The sequence below is a fragment of the Gorilla gorilla genome, chromosome 9 (assembly GCF_029281585.2).
Source record: "Gorilla gorilla gorilla isolate KB3781 chromosome 9, NHGRI_mGorGor1-v2.1_pri, whole genome shotgun sequence".
Taxonomy (NCBI): domain Eukaryota; kingdom Metazoa; phylum Chordata; class Mammalia; order Primates; family Hominidae; genus Gorilla; species Gorilla gorilla.
The window spans coordinates 83,674,903-83,691,764 of record NC_073233.2 but is presented as its reverse complement, the minus strand read 5'-3'; the positions used below and the strand labels follow the sequence as shown (position 1 = coordinate 83,691,764).

At 52.3% G+C, this 16,862-nt stretch overlaps 1 protein-coding gene across 2 annotated transcripts in view; it reads right to left on the bottom strand.

Moving 5' to 3' along the window:
- Positions 1-1,420: 1,420 nt before the first annotated feature.
- The window catches only part of DGAT2 (diacylglycerol O-acyltransferase 2), a 33,018-nt gene continuing 17,576 nt past the window's right edge, over positions 1,421-16,862 (bottom strand). For both annotated transcript variants that reach the window (XM_004051835.4, XM_055356833.2), the window contains exons 3-8: positions 12,624-12,731; positions 12,188-12,258; positions 6,419-6,623; positions 5,619-5,793; positions 4,527-4,729; positions 1,421-2,601 (exon numbers count right to left, since the gene is read on the bottom strand). In XM_004051835.4, coding sequence (XP_004051883.1) covers positions 2,447-2,601; positions 4,527-4,729; positions 5,619-5,793; positions 6,419-6,623; positions 12,188-12,258; positions 12,624-12,731 — 917 coding nt within the window. In that variant the 3' untranslated portion in view covers positions 1,421-2,446. The remainder of the gene's footprint in view (positions 2,602-4,526; positions 4,730-5,618; positions 5,794-6,418; positions 6,624-12,187; positions 12,259-12,623; positions 12,732-16,862) is intronic.

Genomic DNA, 16,862 nt, shown 5'->3' with positions numbered 1-16,862 from the left:
GTGATGCTGAGACCCTCATCAGAAAAAAGGCCTTTCCCCCATCCAAAAGGAAATGGCTGTCCTCTGACCTGAGCACTCTAGCCTGAGGCCTGCCTGGCGCTAGAAGCCAGTCTCTGTTGTCCCCTCCCAGCACTCCTCTCACTGCTCTGCCTTTCTGCCCACATAGAAACTCTGGAGACACCAGCTCCCCACCCTTCCAAGCTAAGCCCCACTGCTGTCTCTGCCTCCTCCATCTTTCAAACCGGCAATGGTTTTCCAATCAGGCCTCCCTATCCTTCCCCTACTGCTCTGCCCTTCACTGCCTTCCTTTCCTGGCGACTCTCAGCCGCCCTTCAAGGCCCAGCTCAGGCGTTCTTTCCTCAGTGACGCACCCCCGGGCGGGTTGGGGCTTCTGGCACAGCTCTGGCCGCCCTGCGTATCTTCAGCTGTTCCCAATGTTTGTCTCTGCTCCCAAGTAGCTCTCTCACAGTTTCTGGCACAGAGGAGTTGACCCTGAGGGGGATGAACAGCAAGGACAGGCAGGACAGTTCTGGCAGTAAGGAAGTTAGAACAAGGTCCTTTGGTCTCGGCTAGGAAGGGTTCCCAGGTGTTTAGTACTCACTGAACAGAAAGGAACTAGAAAAGAGGTGGCATCTTGTAATCACTAGAGTGACAGCAGGCCAGGCCTCTGCCTTTTTGGTAGAGCTGAGGCCAGGGGCAGGGAACACGGCTTGAGTGACCCATAAGGAGCCTTCCAGCTCAGCCACCCAAGGGCCCTCCAGCTGGACAGGAGCCCTTTACCACGTGGTAGGCACCATGTGGCTCCCAATGACCCCTGCCCCCTGGCATCCATTCCCTGGTGTAATCCCCTCCCCTCCAGTGGGAGCTGGACCGAGCAATGTTCATTTAATGAACAGAATATGGCAAAAGTGACAGGATATCACTTCCCAGGTTAGGTTATAAGGGCCTGGGACTTCCGTCTTGCTCGCACACTTCACTCCACTCACTGGCTCTTCTTGCTAAGTAAGCTGCTGTGCCGTGAGCTACCCCATGGAAAGGCCCATGTGGCAAGGAACTGAAAGTGGCCTCTGTCAACAGCCAGTGAGGAAGTCAATCCTGCGAACAACTGCAGGAATGGCCTTGGGAGTGGATCCTTCCTCAGCCCGGCTCCAAGACAACTGCAGCCCTGTGAGAAACCCTGAGTGGAGGACCAAGCCAAGCCTCAAATCGTGACTTGGAACTGGGAGACAACAGATGCTGTTGGAAGCCATTGAGCTCTGAAGTAGTTTGTTACACAGTGACAGGTAACTTACACACCATGGCAGGGTCATGTGGGCCAAAGGTGCAAGGGGCTAGAGGGCTCAGAGGGCAGCCAGCTGGGGACCCAGTCTTCCCCAGGTGTCAGCAGCAGATGCAGATGCAGCCCCAGCAATAACTCATAGAGGATTCTCACTTTCATTTATTTTCAAGGCATATACAAAAGTCTGACATGGTGCAATGATCTCATCAAGAGATAACAGAACACACAGGAGAGAGTTGGGTTTCCTCCCCGGCCCAACCCCCTCAGGAAGGCACAGAAAAGTGAGGCTTGGGTTCGGGGGCCACCTGCTTTGGAACTAATCTGCTGCTCAGAAGGCCAGGCCCCTTCTGAAGAGGGACCTCTTCCTCACATCCAGAATCTAGGATCTGGGGAAGGTAAACTGAGGCCACCAGTAAGCATGTGCTCCAGGCCAAGGCTGAGTCTGTGCTGCATCCATGTCATCAGCCACTCAAGAAAAACCAGTTACTCCACCTAGATCATGGTGGCGGCATCCTCCCTGCAATGGTGCATGGGGGGCAGTCCTTTCCCCTGCAGGGTGTCATTGCCACCCCCATCCTCATCCTGGAGGCCAGTCCAGGCTCCGATATGAGTGACTAGGGGTGAGGTGGGGGTGGCAGAAGGGAGATCAAACTGGAGCATTCCAGATGCCTACTACTGCCCTCACACAACGGGGCAACTGTGCTCTCCAACTCCTCCCCTTGGCAGAGAAACTGGTCCTGCAGTTTCAGGACTAGACGAGCGTGGGGTAGTGGCAATAGAGGGGCTTGTATGAGAAGTGGCTTTCGCCTCTCATCCCTAGGGGCAAAAAGTGAATCATCTAACTGGTCCAAGTCACTAATGGCAATCCTTCTTCCCCAAGAAGACTGAGTTTCCTCTGTCACTTCAGGAAGGGAAGAAGAGAGGTTAGCTGAGCCACCCAGATTAGGCCCAGATTTAGCCACCACCTAGAACAGGGCAAGCTGGAAGTGAAAGAACTTGAAATACTGACTTTTTCCTTCTTAAAAAAGACCTAACATTGTAATGGTTTAGCAAAATTGTTATAATTTCTTTTAAATAACCCACAGACACCCATGACACTTCCAAATTTACAGAACAAAAAAGTGATTTGCAGCTGGTTCCTCCAGGGAGTTGGCCCCGAAGGCTGGCTCAGTTCACCTCCAGGACCTCAGTCTCCGGGAGGCCGAACTTGGTCTTGTGCTTGTCAAAGAGCTTCACCAGGGCCTCCATGTACATGGTGTGGTACAGGTCGATGTCTTGCTGGGTTGGGTGCTCCAGCTTGGGGATGGTGATGGGCTCTCCCACTGCAGGGACAGGGCAGAGGCTTCTGGTTAGTCAACACCCTTCCCCTGGGCATCCACCATGATGCTGAAGGCGGTGACACTGGGCTGTGGGCCCGCCATGTGGAAGGAACTGTGCCAAATGCTTTATGTGCTGCATCTCTGGTTGTCCCCTATTACAGATGAAAAGACTGAGGCCCAGGGGCATGTGAAGGGACCCACCCGAGGCCACCAGGTGCTAAGCTGCAGATGGGATCAAGACTGGTTGAACCCACTGCATTCTGCTAGGAGGGTCTATGAGAGTCAGGGGATCAGGTAAACATCTTTGCTTTTGCTCTGCTCTGGGCAAGCCATTCCTGCCTCTCTGAGCCTCAGTTTCCTCATCTGTCACATGGGGATTCTTCCTCATAGGGGTTTTCTAAGGATTCTGCAAGGAATGTGACATGCTTTAAAAAGTGTAGGCCAGGCGTGGTGGCTCACGCCTGTAATTCCAGCACTGTGAGAGACAAAGACCCGCAGATTGCTTGAGCTCATGAGTTCAAGACCAGCCTGGGTAACATGGTGAAAATCGTCTCTACCAAAAAAAAAATACAAAAAATTAGCTGGGTGTGGTGGTGCACACCTGTAGTCCCAGCTACTCAGGAGGCTGAGGTGGGAGGATCGCTTGAGACTAGGAGGCAGAGGTTACAGTGAGCCGAGATTGCGCCGCTGCACTCCAGCCTGGATGACAGAATGAGACCCTGTCTCAAAAATAAAAAATAAAAAAATAAAAAGTGTGGTTAAGGGCAGGAGAGGAGGGAGTAGACCAGCATTTATGATCTGTGCGTTGCTTTATTTTCTTATCCTGCTGCATCTCCATACCCAATCCATTCCTATGTCCTGCCAATGCTATTTCTGAAATTTTTCCTAAATCATGCACATCTCTTCCATCTCCACTGCTACTCCCTTGGTCCAAGCCACTGGCTACCAAAACAGCCTCTGGGCTGGTCTCGTGGCTTCCATTTTTCTAACCCATCTTCCATCCAGCAGCTCCAAGGATCATTTTTAAATGCAAATCTGAACTTCCCCTCCCAAACACTCTCTGGTAGCTCTCCATTCTCAAGGTGAAGAGCAAATTCCTTCACATTGCCCACAGGACCCAGCCCCTCCCCAGCCACACCTGTGCATGGAAATGTTCCTGCTGCCTCCCTGTTGCTTTGTCTCTACCTAAAAGTACAAGGCAGGACACCTGGCCTAGGAACGCAAAGGATCTGTGTGAGCTTTGACCCCTCAAGTCCACTGCCAAGGGCCCATGTGCTCCTGGGGGATCCATTAACATGCACACACACATCTACAATAGGTAATTCTTTAGAATCCTCTAAATGGTCCCAAATACACCCAAAACAACACAGACGAGGGCCAAGTGCAACCAGTGTTTTCCACTCTTCTGACAGGTCTATGCTGCAGTCATATTAATGTTTTTCTTTCTGTTCTTCAAAAAAACTACACAATCTTGCTTCTGAACTTCACGTAGGCTATTGTTTCTGATAAAAATTCTCTTCCTCCTCTATTTTGCTAGATAATTCCTATCAGTTAGCAGTGCAAGAGTTACCTCCTCCCTGGGGTCCGCTATGACTCCCTAGAGCACCTGCGCATCCTCATCACATTCCCCCACTAGTCTTTGCTGCAATAGTCTTCCCTGATAGACTAGTGGGTGCTGCAAACCCAGAGACTGCAGATTTTCTTTCCTCACCTATCACAGAGCTTGGTTCATCCCATAGGCTCAATTCCCCGACTCCTACTACTACCCCTCCTGACCAATATCAGCACCCAACACTTCAAAGTCCTCATGGCTAAGGGCATGGCCATCAGAGCCAGGTGGCCTGCACTGGAATCCCGTCTCTACTGCTGATTAGCTGTGTGGCACCCTGTGTTCAGGACAGCCCTTGGTCTGCAGGCTAGGGGCTTACCAACAGTGGTGATGGGCTTGGAGTAGGGCACCAGCCCCCAGGTGTCGGAGGAGAAGAGGCCTCGACCATGGAAGATGCATGGGGCGAAACCAATGTATTTCTGGAACTTCTTCTGGACCCATCGGCCCCAGGAGCCCTCCTCGAAGATCACCTGCTTGTACACTTCATTCTCTCCAAAGGAGTAGATGGGAACCAGGTCGGCTCTGGAAGGGAGAGGCCAGGGTTGTCATACCCTACTTACTAGCTTCAGTTTCTATGTCAGCCTAGAGGCCCTGGACACTGGCCAAGCATCCCCCTCCCCCAACTGGGTGTACCAGAATTACCTGGGTGTCCCAAGTTCACATGATCCCTACCAGGTTCTGATGGGCCTTCTGCCCCACTGCTAGTGACTGGGGAGCATATCAGAGCTCTGGGTCCCCCAGGCAAAGGGAAGGCTGAGCGCCCTGCTCTGGAATGCCTGTTTTCCACCTCTTCCTGCAGGGCCTCCCTCTGCCAGGAAGTTCTCTCGGTCCCCCCACCAAACCAGGCCTCTCTCAGCCCTGGACTCACCATTGTTTCACAGTCTCAGCACACTGTGTTGTCACTGTCCATCCCTCTACCCTCCCCCACCCTTGGTGCTCCCTGAAGGCAGGGACTGGGTCCAATATGAATGTGTCCCCAGGGGCTGGCCCAGGGCTGAGCCTGCAGGGCAGCCTCTTCTTCCAAAGGCTGAGGTAAGGTCCCCAGGGGACAGAGAAAACAGCTGCTGTCCCCCAGCCACATTCCACACCACCCTCCTTCCTGACCTCCTGGTCTCCCAGCAAAATGATATATTCTGGCCCCAGGTGGTCCAGTCCTGCATATAAGCCTGGACTCTCGGCCCACCTGCAAGGGCCCACAGGCCACAGGTTGCATCTGTGCCCACCCAGACACACATGGGCAAACTTGGCCCACACTGTGCAGTCTGGGCTCCAACATCCCCTCCCTAACAGAATGACTGACTCCCTTCCATGCCTTCCTGGGGTCTGGGTCCTGTCTTCAGGGGCCAAGGAGTCTGCTGCCCTGGGCTGAGGGGCACTGGAGGGGTGTGTGTGTGTGTAGGGAGGCACTCACCCATGACGCAGGGCCAGTTTCACAAAGCCCTTGCGGTTCCGCAGGGTGACTGCATTCTTGCCAGGCATGGAGCTCAGAGACTCAGCCGCACCCCCCACCACGATGATGATAGCATTGCCACTCCCATTCTTTGAAAGCAAATAGTCTATGGTGTCCCGGCTGACAGGGCAGATACCTGAGGGGAGGGAAGGACGCAACAGTCAGGGTTGCCCATGGATCCACTCCCCATCCCCGGCACACAGTCAGGTATAAAACATAAAGAACCCTGGACTTGGGCCCCAGACCTAGCCCAGCCCCTTTGGAGTTGTCTGGTTCTGTGTAAGCTATTCATTTTTCTGAGCCTCAGTTTCCTCATCTATAAAATGCAGCTAATGATACAAGGTTGTTTTGGGAACTCATGCATTTGGCAAACGTTCCCTGGGCCCTAATTCTGCCAAGTCGGTGCGAGGTGTTGGGGATCCCAATGCATCAGTCTGGTGGGAGGTCTCAGGCAGGTGGACAATTACACTGCCATGGACAACAATCAGGTTGTACAAAAGGCAACACAAGGGCTGGGGGTCCCCAGAAAAGGGGGTCAAAGAAGGCCTCCTAGGGAAGATGTTATCCGAGTTGAATTCTGAAGACCATATGGACAGCCCTCCTCCTCAGCCCTGACCCACCATGTCTGAAGCAGGTTGCATCTCCCAATGCAGGCCCAGCACCAAGGAATGGTGTGTTGGCTCCCTGTGTCACCCTGCCCAATGGAGAGGCTCAGGCCTTGACAACAGTGCCCAGCAGGAGCAGAGAGGGTGGATTCTCACCTCCAGACATCAGGTACTCCCTCAACACAGGCATTCGGAAGTTGCCTGCCAGTGTAGCCAGGTAAGGCCGTATGCCTGGGAACTTCTTGCTCACTTCTGTGGCCTCTGTGCTGAAGTTGCAGAAGGCACCCAGGCCCATGATACCATGGGGGTGGTATCCAAAGATATAGTTCCTGGTGGTCAGCAGGTTGTGTGTCTTCACCAGCTGCAAGGATGACCTTGGGTCAGAGGAAACTGGCTGGGAGAGGGATGCCGGGGCATACCCAGAGGGTAGGGAGGGATTGGATGTGTCATTTCCCCTGGGCCTCCATGGGCCTGAGGGCTGCAATGAATCTCCACACCTGACCTCAGACTCTCATCCCCAGGGCCACAGTGCTGGTGTTGGGCAGTCACCATTTGCACTGTGGGTCTCTGGGAAGGGGTGGGCAATGTTTGCCCTTGTTCCTCTCAGTCTCCAGCCATGCACACAGCAGCTCTTCTTTGCACTCTGCCAGCCTCCTGCCTTCCCTCCCTCTGGGCCCATCCTTTTCGCAACAGCCAGAGTGATTATTCTAAAACTCAAATCCAACCCTTGTCACTCTTAGACTGGAGAGTGTGTCTGGCTTCATGTGAGTAAAGTCCAAGTTCCTGAGTTTGGCAACCGGGGCCTTGGCTGCAAGCTCTGCCCCCACTGTCAGTCTCTCCAAACTGTGAGCTCCTTGGAGGTAGGGTTTACTTGGCCCTGTGCTCTGTGGGCTCCTCCACAGCTCACAGAATGAGATGGGCAGCCCACCTCCTACTCCCCTGGCCTGGAAAAGGGACACTGCAGCTGGCCCAAATGGAAACTTTCCCACAGTCAGCTGGGCTCAGTTCAGGTTCTAAGGCAGGAAGGACAAGACAGGACAAGCGACAGCCCTGTGCCAGCCAGCCTGGGGTAGAGGTTAGTTGTAAGGCTGCAGCAGCTGAGGACCTGACCTGTGGTACTAAGGACACTGGGATGCTCTAAACGATGATTGGCTTCCTCAGGGCCCACCCCCTGCCCTGGGGCTGGTGCTTGAAGGGGTGGGTGATGCAGTGTCCCTAAACCCTGAGCCATGAGAGGCAGAGCCTGTGACACCTACCCTGTGTTACAAGGAATGTGATGGGGGTGGAAGAGGCTGAGAGAGACAATGAGTAAGGGTATTCTGCTCATAAAAACATCACTTTTATTCTGATTAGAAAAATAATAGGGCCAGGCACGGTGGCTCATGCCTGTTATCCCAACACTTTGGGAGGCCAAGGTGGGAGGATTGCTTCAGCTCAGGAGTTTGAGACCAGCCTGGGCAACATGGTGAAACCCTTATCTCTACAAAAATACAGAAATTAACTGGGCATGGTGGCACGCACCTGTGGTCCCAGCTACTCAGGAGGCTGAGGTGGAAAGATGGCTTGAGCCCAGGAGGCAGAGGCTGCAGTAAACCGAGATTGCCCCACTGCACTCAAGCCTGAGTGACAGAGTGAGAAGAAAGGAAAGAAGGAAAGGAAGAAAGGAGAAAAGGGAGAGGAGAGGAGAGGGGAGAGGAACGGAGGAGAGGGGAGAGGAACGGAGGAGAGGGGAGAGGAACGGAGGAGAGGGGAGGGGAGGGGAGGGGAGAGGGAAAAGAAAAGAAAGAAACTCCTAGAGAATTTTAAAAATATAGGAAAGCAAAAAGAAAATTTAAAAAATCCATAATATTTCCATCCAGATAAAACCATCTGACGCATTGAGTCCTTTTTCTACTCAAAAATATACATGCTCTTTTTCAAAACCCACAAAATTGAGGTTATATGGGTTGATATCCTTTTTATATCATTTTCTACCAAACATACAGCTATCTGTCCTTATCAAAATCCCTCAGTTCCATATCTTCTCGTGGCTGCATTTGTATTCTACAGCACAGCTCTCCTGCATGTAACAGCACTGACTCAAACCCTGATTGATGGACATTTTAAAAGCTTCCAAAATTTCCCTCTTAGAAGTAATGCTTCAATAAATACCTTATCTTTGTCCACATATCTGATTGCTTTTGTGAAACAAACTTCTAGAAATACAATTCCTGGATAACAAGGAATGAACACGTTGGTCTTTTTGGCTGCCCTGCCTCAAAAGAGGTGACATCAATGACACTCCCACCTGAGTGCTGCAAAGTGCCCCTTCCCTGCACCGGTGCCAGCTGGAAGCAGAGTCACTGGCCACCAGCAGAATGTCAAGAGCCCAGGTTTTCTGTGACTCTAGATTTGGGAGCCTCCTGGCAGAGTTGAAGGACTTGTGTGCAGCTCTGGGGGAGAAGGTGCTGGTGGCTGGCCTTGGAAAATTGAAATGCAAATCTTCAGGTGACAGAGGGGATGGAAAAGGCTGGCTGGCACCATTCCCAGCTCTGACGCTGCCAGTCTGTGCAAATGTGAGCAAGACTCCCTCACTCTCATCCCCACTGCTTGGGGCACTGATGCTCTTTCTCCCGCTTTGCCCTTGGCAAACAGATTAAAGTTGCTCAAAATCCAAACCAACTCTCAGCTACTCCCCAAATAAATGGGAAACAGCAGCAGTCTAATCCATAGCTAGTGGGGCTCGGGGCAGCGAGCAGATCTCAAAATCTCGTTTACATGAGCTCTGTAAGATTGCTGTTCCAGTGTTTTGCCTAACAAGCAGGTCTGCCCACCAAGTTAGCTCTCAGTGAAGCTGGAATTAAAAAGTTCCTTGTGCTAGTTTTGATGAAAAAGGCAGGCAGGCATTGAGGGAAGAGCTGGGGCAGCCAATACCAGGTGGGAAACTTGGAAACTTGCTCCTGAGCTGATGGCCAGGCCTGGGATAGTTACCCTGGCAGGTGACCATCACGCCATGCAGCATCTTTTTGTCCCCTTCCTATGGCTCCCCCCCTTCCCACTGAGCCCTGATAACCAGGAACCCACAGCACTGCATGGGCTGGCAGAGCCCTGAAAGGTCTAAGCCATTCCTTGGATGACGGGGGGAAGCTGAGGCCTAGAGAAGGGAGCTGCACTTCCCCTGTGGAGGTCACAGCAAATTATCCTGCACATCTGGAGCAGGCCAGTCGCTGCACTTTTCCCTGGGCTGCTGGATGAAGATGTGTCACCCAGTGGGCCCCAGGTGGCTCTTTAAATCATTTCCTCCCTCCCCAAGGCTCTGATGGGACATTTGGTTGAATGAGGTGCCTTGGGACACAGTGCAAGTCAATGCCCTTGCTGTAGGACCCAGAAGAATGTAGGCATCTGACCAGCTCTGATCTGTTTTCATGTCACACTCCCCTCCCCCAGGGCTGGAGAGAATGTCCGTTCTGGAGGGAGGGGAAGGATACCGCCAATGAAGGTTCTGTTGACATGCCTGCTCTTGTGTCCTCTTGCTGCCTGTTTCCCGTGGCAAAGTCCCAGCCCAACACGATGCCCAGGCCAGGCCTGCTGGCTAATGTCAGTCTGGGACACATTCCTATCAAGTCACTCTTTATACCCTCCCTCCCAGGAGAGGAAAGGTGCTCAGATAGGCTTGTCCCACCACAGCAGTGCATAGAGGAAAAAATTCAGACCCACAGAAGAGCAAAGGCTTGCTTAAGTTTACACAGCACGGCATGGTGATGGTGAAAATAACACAGGAGTAAGACCATGGGCCCCAAAGCAGACAGCCCTGGTTCCTACACTAGTCCTGCTACTACTTAAGCTTTGTGACCTTGGGATAGTCCCTCCTCTCTGTGCCTCAGTAAGCCTATCAGTGAAATGAGGCAGATGGACAGGTGATTCTAAGCTTAGAGAGAGTGTTTCCTAGTCTCCTCTCCAAGGATTCTGCCTACACTTTGGGGAGAGGTGATGTGGGGCACTGTCTGCTCCTCTTCCAGGTGGCTGGTGGTCTCGGTGGCTGTTGCTAACACAAGAACCCCACCTGTGCCAACAGAAGGGATACACTCTGGGCCAGATGAGCTGTTCTGGCAGCAAAGACCAGAGTCCCACCAGGAAGGGAGTAGGTGGGCGGGTGGGTACAGCGGCAGATCTTCCATTACATGGCAAGAGGCCAGGAAAAGGGGGTGGGACAGGAGGGTCACACACACCCCTATAGAGTGTCAGACCTGATGTCAGATCACCAAGGCCAAGTGAAGGGGAGATTGAGGCCCAGAGGGAGAGAGGCAGGCTCAGCCTAAGCCCCGGGTTGAGGCTTAACACCCCAGCCTGCCTCGGGCCCAGTTTGGCTTTTGTCCTAGTGCCCCAGGGAGCCCTCACAGGGCCAGGTTGTATGTGCCCTAAGGCTCCAACTCCCAGCTGACTTCTTGGAACAGAGATGTGAGAAGGACACAGGGGTTTGTTTGGTTCTTTTGGAAGGGTGGAGATCGGATAGCAAAGGACACCTGCCTGTCCCAGGTCTGACCAACAATCATCAGGTCATCCTGTTCTAAGTGGATGGGGCTACTGGCCTCCTGGAGACTTCCAGAGGACCAGGCCACAGTGGCAACAGAGAACACTGAAGCCTGGCCCCTGAGGTGAGAGAGAAAGCAGAGAGAACAGTCTATCATCACTCACACCCAATCAGAACTGATCACTTTTCATCATACAGACAGCTCCATTTTGCAGATGAGGCTCAGCAGGCTTGAGAAAGTCTGCCCATGGCCCCATGGCAGAAAGTGACAAAGTCTATCATGATGCATTAGACACCCCAAGGGCAGGGCTGACTTGTGTCCCCATGCCCAGCAGAGCCCTGCACTGGACAGGGAGCAATGGTGGCAGGTTAATAAATGGAGTGACAGGGCAGGAACTTAAACCGAGATCTCCAGCAGCAAAGGGGGAGAGGGAGACCCAGGAAGCTGGAATCAATCCAATGGGGGAAATCCAGGGATTGAATCTCTCCCAGAGAAACAGGCAGTAGGAAATCAGTGGAAAAGAACCTGGGCCCTGAATTCAATAAGCCTGGATGGTGGTTGCAATGTTGCCATCATACTAGACTATGCAGCCTGGACAAGTCCTGCCCATCTCTGAGGCTCAGTTTCTTTACCTCCAAAATGAGAGGGTTGGGTCCTATGATGCAACTTTCTCTCAACAAAAACAGCTTCAAATTTTCTGCAGTTAGAGAGATGGGGTCAGGAAAAGGAGAAGGAACGCTGACCCTGAGGAGCAGGAAGGTCCCGGGAAGACTGGGCTTAGGCTAAGGATGAGCAGAAGGAGCTGGCCCTGCCACCCCCAAAATACCGAATGCAGTGAAGGATGCAGGGTTACCCAGCCACTGCCCCCAGGCAACACACAAGGATCTCAGTCACTGACTCACAACAGCAAATATACACCACCCTGCACCCTGCACAGAACTCTTTCACATTCACATGCTGCCTCCACTCTTCAGCACCCCTACCTTCTGCAGGGTACTCAGCAGCTAGGGTGTGCTGGAGCTGGTGCGGAGTGAGCTGGCCAGACAGGTCTTTCCCCTGTGGGGAAAACCTTCAGGATCCTGCCAGAGTTATCCTCAATTCACCAGCATTGCCCACATGCATCAGGGCCAGATGGCTGTGCCTCACCAGCCCAGCTTGCAGACCACGCAGGGGCCAGACAGAGCTGAGACTGAAAGCCAAACTGAGCCACCATTTCCCTGTCAGGACCTCAGGGCTGGCCCAAAGATGGATACTCAGAAGAGCAGTGGGGTCCCCAGCACAGCCAGTGACACAGTAGAAAGGAAATGAAGAGACCAACTTGGTCTAAACTTGCTTCCCTGTGGGTGGGTTAAGGCCTGAGTTCAGATTTCCCACCCATTCCCACCCTCCCAAAACAACACTCACAGCACTTTACCTGGATGGGAAAGTAGTCTCGAAAGTAGCGCCACACAGCCCAGTTTCGGACCCACTGTGACCTCCTGCCACCTTCCAGGGAATAAAATACAGAGTTGGTGGGGGTGGGGGTACATTTGGGCAAGGCAGACAAGACAGGGCCAGTGTGAAACCCAAGCAGGTGACCATCACCCCATGCACCATGCCCCCTTCCCATCGGGCCCCTTTCCACATTCATTCCTTCATGTTATGCAAACCCTCGACTGAGTGTGAACTCTTGTTAGGACCAGAACAGTGCCCTTTGAGGGGCTTTTAACCTCCCCCCAAAAGGACTAGTCCAGTGCTTTTCACAAAGTGGGTGTTAAAAGAAACAGCACTCAGGATGAGGCCCTACAGCTTGTGCAGGGGGAAGAGCATCCCTAGAGTGAGAGGTGGGGCAAGGGAGGCCTTGCACTTACCTTTCTTGGGTGTGTTCCAGTCAAACACCAGCCAAGTGAAGTAGAGCACAGCGATGAGCCAGCAATCAGTGCAGAATATGTACATGAGGATGGCACTGCAGGCCACTCCTGGGGGGCAGATGGCCACAGGTCACGTCCTACTGGGCTTCATCTCCCCTCTGGGCCATGGTGGATGGAGTGAGTGTTTACTGTGGCACTAAGCTAGGCACACCCAGGGCCATGAGCATGGGGCCCACAAACCCTGAGAAATAGCTACAGGAATGCTCAGCCCAGGTAGGAGCAGATTCCTGGGACAAGAGGAGCCTCATCTCCCAGACTCTGATGGACTGTCCTGGCATCGAGGGGCCCATGGGCTCCATGTTATCTGGACAGGAGCACCAAAGGAGATAGGCTTCAGCTTCTTGTGAAGCTGCTCTTACTGTCCCCTCCTTGTGTGCGCCCCCATGCCAGCACCCAGCCCAGACACTGTGGATAAGGGGAGGGAACACCTACCCAGTGCCTCTGCATCTCAAGACTTGGGCTGAGCCACTGTCTCAAGTGTAAGGCAGGGTGACTTTGCCCCATTTTAGAGATAAGAACACTGAGGCTCAAGGGGGAGATAACTTGCCCAAGGTCACCCGGCAGGACAGTGGCAGAGCCAGGATTCAAACACAGGTCTGACTCTACAGTCCGTTCTCTGTATTAGGCTTTAGAAATTCACCAAAGTCCCAGACCATCACTAGAGGGACCGGAGAGGGGATGCTTGTCCAGGAGGAGGGCTGGCTCCCTTCCAACATAACGGCAATCCAGGAAGTCCCAGGCCAAAGCGCAGAGCCCATCAGCCTCCCTGTCTTCAAAAACTTCAGCAGCCAGGCACAGTGGCTCACACCCGTAATCCCAGCACTTTGGGAAGCTGAGGTGGTGGACTGCTTGAGCTCAGAAATTCAAGACCAGCCTGGGCAACATAGCGAGACTCCATTTCTACAAAAAAATTTAAAAAATTAGCTGGGCAAGGTGGCATGTGCCTGTAGTCCCAGCTTCTCAAGAGGCTGAGATGGGAAGACTCCTTAAGCCAGGAGTTTGAAGCTGCAGTGAGCCATGATCGCACCACTACACTGCAACCTGGGCAACAGAGGGAATCTCTGTCTCAAAAGTAAAAAACAAAAAACCCTAACAGCATACTTGGAAGACTTGCCTGGGGGCTGGCTTCCATTGGTCACCATGTTCTGGGCCTGTAGGCCATAAGAGAGACTAATCTAGCCTGGCATAGAAAGGAAGGAGAGCTTGTGCCATGCCTGCTTTATCTCATGGCTCGCCACTAGCTGCCCTCAGCAGGGCTTCTCTCTTTCCATTTTTTACCCAACCTTTAAGGCCTATCTCAGACCTCAGCTCTTCAAGAAGTGTTCCCCAATATCATAGTATCTACGTATCATCTCTTGCCTGTGAATTTCCCACACTGGGTGGGGAGGCATCTTCTTTGGTCCTTGGCATTCAGCACAAGGGCAAGGGCAGCAGGTACTCATGTTTGGTGGGAGAAGCATGGACTCCTTCTGGGACTTTTTCCACTGCCCAAGAAGGGAGGCTAACCCTTGCTGTGTGCCCATTCCCTGGTGGTCCCAGGTGCTGTAGGCTGCCTGGCTCTGGATGTCATGCTCTCTTCTCACCATGCTGAGCCTCCTTTGGTTTCCCATGGGAGAAGATAAGGCTGGATGTAGACTCTCCATGAGCCTCAAGGGAGGGAAATGGTAGCCCCTTGTTGCCCCCCAATCTAGCCCTGTTCTAGACTTCTGAGCCAGCCTCTCCCCAGGGTAGCTAAAAACAGGGTACAACTCTCTTGTTGGGAGGAACAGTGAATAAAAAGTGACGAGATGTCCAATTTTTCAGGACCAGCTTAGGAGTGTGACATCGCAGAAGGGAAGACAAGTTTCTAGGGAAGCATGTGCAGCCTACAAGAGCCTGTTAAAAGCAAACTGTGAAAAGCTTACGGTAGCTTGGTGAATAGCTATGTCTAAAGGCTGCCTACAAAGTCATACTTACTGTTCAGCAGTCTGCCTGATTCCCTTTCTTAGGCCTGAAAAGGGATGACTCTAGCCCCCCAGACTCTACAGGCATCCAGGCTCCTCTAGTGGCATCCTCTAGGTGGATGCTCCAGGTGGGCCAGACAGGGACGATGAGGTTTAGGCTATGGTCTGAGCATCCTGGAAACCTAGCTTCTAGAAATCTCTAACTCTCTTGAGGGGTAAAAGGACCAGAGGGGGCTGAGCTCCAGGCCCCACTGCTTAGAGGGCTGGTCTCTCTGGGAAGGGGGGTAACCCTACCCACTTGTCCTTACTCTGCTGCTGAGGCAGCCTGGATGGAGAAGAAGAGGCCTGATGGGGTATCCAGAGACTGAATTCTAGCCTGGCCTTTCTCAGCTGGGGGCTCGCTCCCCTCCCCTATGTGTCCACAGCCCTCTCTGAAACCACTCACCAACCCTTTCATCATCTGCCTCCCTCATTGGACTCCCACTAACAGACAGCCCTTCAGCTCGAGCTCCTTGGGAGCAGAAACCAGGTCAGATTAATCTCTCCAGCCCCAGAAACCAAACACAGGAAGAGCAAAAGGATGAACTAAATCCACCAAATGACCTTCCTTTCTCAGAGCCTAATCCTTGTCCTCTGAACAACAGGCTCTGGTTCCATGCTCTTAGGTCATGGGGCTGCAGTAAAAACCACTGTTGCTGAGCTTATGAGAAGCTTAGAAGGCCCTGCTTGCCCCACACATGGAAGGCTCAGGACCACTTTCACACATCACCTGCTTCCTGCACATTATGGTGGCCTACAAAGACACTTGTGATACAAAATTCTGGAGCCACGAAGCCTGTGGTGCAGGGCAGCCTGTGGATGCTCAATGGCAGGGAAGGCAGCAGTGTGGCCTGGTGAAGAGCATGGACTCTGAGACCAAACAGACCTGGAGCCTTGGCCCTGCCACTTGCTGGCCAAGCCCCATTCCTAAGCCTTAATTTCCTTACAGGGTATTGGGAAAATTAAATATGATGTTTGAACTTACTCAGCCTGACACACAATATCCATGGACTTGGATGGGGAAACAAATGACATCTAAATTTTCACTTATCTCTTATGGAAATGTGGCATTTCCTTCACTTACCAATGTAATAAATCACAGAATTATCAGCAGTACTTATGACACAAATAAATAACAAAGGTATTTTCATATAACTTTGTAGCAGTTGCAGATATCTTAAAAAAATCATTTCTTCTCATCACTACTTAAGAACTATAGTAATTATTACACGTGCTGCTAGATCTTTTTATTTACTGTAATAAAAAGGTACCTGTTACTACATGTCTAATCAGCTTTTTTAATGTGTAGATATTTATATTTTATTATCAGTAGTTTCCTTTGAAATCCAATGCACCTTGTATTAAATACTCTAAAACACTGAGAAAGGGCATAGGCCTCATCAAAATGACAGAGGGTTCCATGGCACAAAGTGGTGAAAAATCTCTGGTCCAGGGAGAGACCAACAGGGCCACCACGGTCTTTGCTTGCCAGGTGAGCTTCTGCCAGCAGGTTTGAGAGGCAGAGGGAAGGAGTGGCTGGGGCTGCTGAGGGCAGTAATTAGCAGTAGCTCAGGAGATCTGCCTGTCCAACCAGGCCAGGCTCCCACCTATGCGAGGCGAGGCGAGGTGAGGCCAGGCGAGGGTGTTGAGAAGATGCTGGGCCGGTTTCTGGGCTGTGGTTGGGTCTGATCAATTATTAACCTATAGCCTGGGGCCAGTCCCCATCACATGCTGCGTGAGCTGGTGTTCTACAAGCTGCTCAGCTCCCTACCAGCCAGGCCCAGACCCATTAAGACAGGGATAGTGGTAGCTTTGGGGCGCAACAGGGAACAAACAGAGCTGGTGTAGCAGACTAGGCAGGGGGTCTGGGAGGCTGGAGTCCCTGGGTTCTTGTCCTGGTCCCAGTACTTTCTTCTCATGTGACCCCAAGTAAGGCTCCATCCTCGCCAGGCCTCCACTTCCTTTTTTAACAAGAAGGGGTCACACTGTGCTCACTACTCTAGGATTCTAGTAAGTGGCCAAATGCAAGCCATGTTAGGGGTCTGAGTCCTGAGGGAGCCTGTTTAGTTTGCTCAGTTCTTCCAACCATTGTCTTCTTGAGGCTACCTGTCCCTGTAAGACTTTGAGGACAGCTATGGCCCTTCTCCCCAGAAAAATGTGCACATACTCATATATAATCTTGCATCTAATTTTAAGG